This window comes from Gossypium hirsutum, chromosome D07 (assembly GCF_007990345.1).
Source record: "Gossypium hirsutum isolate 1008001.06 chromosome D07, Gossypium_hirsutum_v2.1, whole genome shotgun sequence".
In the NCBI taxonomy this organism is placed as follows: domain Eukaryota; kingdom Viridiplantae; phylum Streptophyta; class Magnoliopsida; order Malvales; family Malvaceae; genus Gossypium; species Gossypium hirsutum.
Window position 1 is genome coordinate 38,918,543 of NC_053443.1, and position 5,499 is coordinate 38,924,041.

At 33.4% G+C, this 5,499-nt stretch overlaps 1 protein-coding gene across 3 annotated transcripts; it reads left to right on the top strand.

Moving 5' to 3' along the window:
- The first annotated feature begins 228 nt into the window (after positions 1-228).
- LOC107954757 (uncharacterized membrane protein YuiD) lies at positions 229-4,569 on the top strand. 3 transcript variants are annotated; one of them, XM_016890413.2, is made up of 7 exons: positions 229-405; positions 501-743; positions 2,254-2,410; positions 2,571-2,699; positions 3,680-3,730; positions 3,836-3,928; positions 4,327-4,569. In XM_016890413.2, exons 2-7 carry the CDS (start codon positions 580-582, stop codon positions 4,384-4,386), a joined length of 654 nt encoding a protein of 217 aa, XP_016745902.1. In that variant the 5' UTR covers positions 229-405; positions 501-579; the 3' UTR covers positions 4,387-4,569. The 3 variants fall into 3 exon arrangements, with proteins under 3 accessions (XP_016745902.1, XP_040952541.1, XP_040952542.1); XM_041096607.1 differs by lacking the exon at positions 2,571-2,699 and having other exon boundaries at positions 245-405; XM_041096608.1 differs by lacking the exon at positions 4,327-4,569 and having other exon boundaries at positions 245-405; positions 2,571-2,686; positions 3,836-3,923.
- Positions 4,570-5,499: the final 930 nt, after the last annotated feature.

The following is a 5,499-nucleotide window of genomic DNA, read 5'->3' on the forward strand; positions in this document are numbered from 1 at the left end:
TTCTAGTCATTAGGTTGTTATTTAAAAAAATTAAGAAAAAATTATTAAAAAAATATATAAAGAGGACGACATGTGATATCGTGCGAGTGGTCAGCACGTCAGCAAAAAAGTAATAGTGTTAGGTTTGAATACCAATATAATAGAGGAAAAAAAGTTCGAGTATCATTCTAGAAAAAAAACTATAAATATCACTAGGAGAAATAGACAAATTTAAATAATATATTTAACCCAATTTTCATGTTAGGTAACGTCTACACCGGTTAACAGAGTTGGAAGAAAAAAAAAGCGATAAACCCGAAGTTAAAAACAGTAATCATTTCTATCTTTTCTATCTTTTCTTCTCCACTAATCCACCTTCAATCCCAATAAACAGTACAGCAAGCGCCATAATACACCAGCCCTGAGGTGGGCCTATTCTCGTTGAGGAACAATCGTTGCACCTTCTCCTTCTTCTCATTTCGCTGCTAATTCGCTGAATCGTTGTTGCCTTTGGTTGCCAGGCTTTGACAAATCCAGATCAACCAGACTTCCTCACACTCAGAGATCCAAACTTTTATTGAAGGCAAGTAAAAGAAGGATATGAACGAGGTGATGATGGCAGCGGATGCGAGCTCGATGAGAGGAGGTGGAGCGACGTCATTTGCGTCGTCTCCGTCGTCGAATCTGCTTCCTAATAACCTCCCTCTCCTCACGGCCTTCCTCGCTTTCGCTCTCGCCCAGTTTCTCAAACTCTTTACCAATTGGTTCGTTCTTTCTTAATCTCTGTATTTCCTCTTTCTTCTTGCTCATTTTCATGCGGCATTTAATTAAATATACTAAATTCAATTAAATTCAAATTCCAGTTTTTGCAAGTTTGGCGAATCGTTACTTTATTGTTGTTTGAAGCGAAAGTTGGGAACTCGTATCTTGGAATATCATTGATTTTGGTTAGGGCTTTTGAGACACACTTTAACTATCAATTGCTCATTAAAAAAACCCATAACTAGTTACTGTGAGAATTTAAAATAGAAATGTTGGTTTATTAGTTAATCAATTGCCCCTGACTGCTAAGAACTTGTTTAGCTCTAGTTAGGGAACCCTTGTTTTGATTCTTTTTTTGGTTACTTGTTTTATGTAATGTCTCATAGGGGCAGTTTTGACGATTGATCATTGGTAACTAAAATGTTTACCAATGTGCCTTATCTGGTTGCATTGTGAAAAAGGGATCTGGTACTGTATTTCTAGCTTCTATAACTTCAATGGACTCCGATTCATTGAAAGCATATGATAATGGTTCCCTTAGTCTTGTAATTATGGGTTTGAATTGAATTTCAAGGCAAGAATATACCTCATCTTATTTTTCCCTTGGTCTTGTAATTACCTGTTTTAATTGAATTGTAAAGCAAGAATATACTTCATCTCATTTTAAGCTCATCATATCTCACAATCTTGGTGGTCTAGGCTTAGAGGTTTTTTTTACCCCCTTCATTTCAGTGTCTCTCCTATATATAAATTCCAAAAACTGCAGTTGCAACCTTATGAAAGGGCTCCCATGCTTGCTTTTCTTCCCTGTGTGCAAGTAAAGCCAGAGTCTTCATTTTTCAAGATGATAGATTCTCATGATGTTTGCAATCTTGAAATTAGGAGTTAGGACCGTTATAAGGTAGATATTTTCTTTCTAAAGTTTTCCACCCATGAAAGAACAAGTTGGTAGGGCAGGTAGATATTTCACACAAATAAATATTGTGGAAAACGAAGAGAAGAAGTAAGGCTAGAGAAACTATTGAGTCTCCTTGCTGACAAGAGTTGTTAAACATGTGGGAAACATTAATAGCAAGGAATACCTTTAAAGGTGTAGTGCCTCATTGTGGACATTTATGATATGAAGCCAGTAATGACCTTAGTAACTTTATATGAGAGACTTTGTAATAATTTAAAGCAGTCTTTCACCAAATCAAATATGATTGAGGACTTAACTTAAACAAAGACACATGAGAGGACTCTAATAGGGAAATGACTATACTACCGTTGGAAGTAAAAGTTACAAATACATCCCTGGTTCTGGAAATTAAAGTTTGTTCTGTTTTAGCCTTTGGGTTTTACTTTTAAGTTTGTAGTGTATCCGCATGTTTCTTTTTTTCTCCTGCATAGCTAGTATATTTATTCTTTTTTGATGATGAATGTATTAGATTTTTTAGTTTTGTTCTGATAGCAAGTTCAGTGGTTTGTGAATAGTAGCTCAAAATTTTGAACTTGTTTCTCCTAGATGCTCAGGTTTAAAGAAAGGAGATGGGATTCTAAGAGGATGATTGATTCAGGTGGGATGCCATCATCACACTCTGCAACTGTGACAGCTCTCGCGGTTGCTATAGGTTTGCAGGATGGAATGGGAGGACCGGCTTTTGCTATTGCAGTTGTTCTGGCATGTGTTGTATGTGCTTCCTAACTTTTCATTTCCTTGTTCTGACATTCTCATGCACAGCATATATAAGAATATAGCCTTTTGCAATCTAATTCAGAAAAATAGTTAATGAAAAGAAACAGAGACAAACATCTCTCTCACTTGAACCCTTTCACTCTTGTTGGCGCAGGAATACTGCTGGTGGCAGTCCCTACTTTCAATTTTCTTTTCTCTCACATTCCTTTTCCCTCTTATTGATGCCATGGCTATAGACCTCACCACTTCTGCCAGCATGTCCTTAACAATGTTGATCTCTATGGTTTTTTCTCATTCTTCCAGAGAATCTTTGCTACACTTTGTCTTTCTCTTTCCTTTCTGTATTCAACAGTCGCATAGCAATTCTGCATTCTAACAAATTACAATACATATCCTAAGTCTTCTTGACACAATCTACAGTATTTTCATTGATGCACTTTGTGGGTATTTATTTATTTATTTTTTGCAACATTTTTATTTTATTTTATCTTGTTTCCAAAAGATTTTAGTTTGTTCCAACTAGTTTGAGTGATAATGATGTTAAGAGATTGGTTTTTGATGTCTGTATCAAGTTGAGACTGATTCATAATTATTTTGGAAAGTAACTATTTGACAAGTATTTTTGTTCTGTAGTAAATTTTTGAATGAAACTGGATACAAAGTTCTGTTGTTAGCTAAATGAAATTGGATCTCAGTATGAAATAGCGGTTATATAAGTTCAGTGGTGAAGTGAGCCTTTATCCCAAATAGCTATGGTTTTCTTTTAGTTCTTTATGAGGCTTGGGATTAGCTGCTTAAAGAATATGCTTTCTAGAAAATCCGCTTAAAGCTATATTTTAGGAGGACGATTCAAGAGAAGTTTGTATATGCGGTAAATTATATCATAGTTCTGGTAGATTTGTGTCTATTTTTGCTACTTTAGGTATTTGCTTCTTGCTTAGATGACTTAAAAACAGAGAATAGAAAAGCATGAAGACAAAACCTGATATTCAGCTTTATGCTATAAGGTTAGTGTTAAGTACCTCAATTTTCATATGCTCTGTGTTTGGAAGACCAAGGTCGCCATGTTTCGGGAGAGCCTGAAATATGGAGTCAAGGTTGTTATCGAAATCTTTGTACTGCATTGACATTGATGCTCATATTTTTTTTAATTCTCTGAACTTCCAATGTTAACTTGAAATTAGTTCTCAATGAAAAAATAATTTACATGCTTATTAGTTATTCATGTGTGGAGTTTGGTCAACGAGTTTCCAATCCATGCAGGTGATGTATGATGCATCTGGTGTCCGACTTCACGCTGGGCGTCAAGCTGAAGTAAGTCTTAATCTAGATACATAGACTCAAAGTTTTTCACCTTTGAGCCACATATATTCTGATGCCCGGGGACACTGTTCTGATATTTTCATTCCATTTTGGCAGTTGCTGAATCAAATTGTGTGTGAGTTCCCTCCTGAACACCCATTGTCTAGCGTGAGGCCCCTGCGTGAATTACTTGGACATACTCCACTCCAGGTCTGCTACTATTTATACTGCACAAGTAGTTAAAATAACCATTACTTATTGGTTCCAAGCACTGCTTGTTACTTCATTAGTAATATGCCAATTCCTATCATATGTATATTATTTTATATCCAATGCATTTGTAAGCCTAACATGTCATAGATGCCTTTGTGGGCAAGGCAAGAAGTTAAAAGTGCCGAAGATGGAAATAAGATAAATTACTTTATTTCTCTAAGATTCTTAATCAGAATAACTTAATAGTTTGAGATATTAGTGCAACGTTTAAGTTTTGTTGCGTAATTGAGTAATAGCTGTAATATGAGATTTCTTTCACCTAAATAAGGTGGTACTCGGCATTCTAATATCCAGGGAGATACAAGTCATTCAAGCATAAGTGTATATATGTGCAGGTTGTTGCAGGTGCCTTAGTGGGATTCATAGTGGCTTTCCTTATGCGAAATTCTGGTTAGGATGACGGTGTTACATAAAAAAGCAACATTGATTCATTTGCCTTTCCGGTAACGAGTATTGAGTTTCTGTTGAAATCCTTATAATTCTAAAGTTGTTTAAAGTTGTTTTTAGATGATCAAAATGACAACTCATTTCTGTTACTTTGGACTTCAACCTTATTTTGTATAATATCTTTCGCAATATGTCGCCGACCGTTTATAATATACATGATACAGATACTAGTTTGCATGTGCGATGCACAAATTTATTATATTTAATAACAAATATATATTTAATAAATTAATATTAATATTAATATTTGGATAGATACTATTGATATACACATAATATAATTTTGAAATTAAAACATAATATTTGATAAATCAAATAGAAAGAAATAGTAAATGATTTTAGTACATTTTTGTGCAAGAATATTGTGTAAAAGATATGAAAATTTTATTTTGTTAATACGATGATTGATAAGAGGATTACAAAAGCATATAATTCTTAATACTTTTTCTTTTTCAAACCGAATTGAACCGATTGGTCAGACTAGTTGGATCAGGAATTGACTAGGTACCGGTCAAGAAAGAAGCTTTGAATCGGTTGACTTGGGAATTGGTATGGGTCGATTGAACCGAATAAAAAATTAATTGAATCAGTTGAATCAAGCTTTTTTATTTTTTATTTTTATTTTTAAAAGTTTTTTAATCAGATCAGTTGAATGGTCAGATTGATGGAATCAACGAATTAATGATCTAATCGATTCAATCATTGGTCCGGTTTAAAATATTGATTTCTTTTATCACATTTAATATTAAGGTAAATGAATATTACATATTGAATTAGGTTAATATATTTAAAAAGCTCGTAAATCATTACACATTATTTAAGCATCCTTGAACTATTATTGTACTTAAATAACCCACTATCTTATGAATTTTACCCATAAAAGTCCTTAATTTTAATATTAAATTTAAAATATTTTTAAGTTCAAGCTATTATCTTAATTTCTTGTTGATGCAATATAAGTTATATAAATTTTTAAAATCAATATAAAATTTAAAAGAGTAATTAGAAATTTCAAAATAGTGATTAAGTGTTAAGTAAAACATTTTCAAGAAATTTACAAA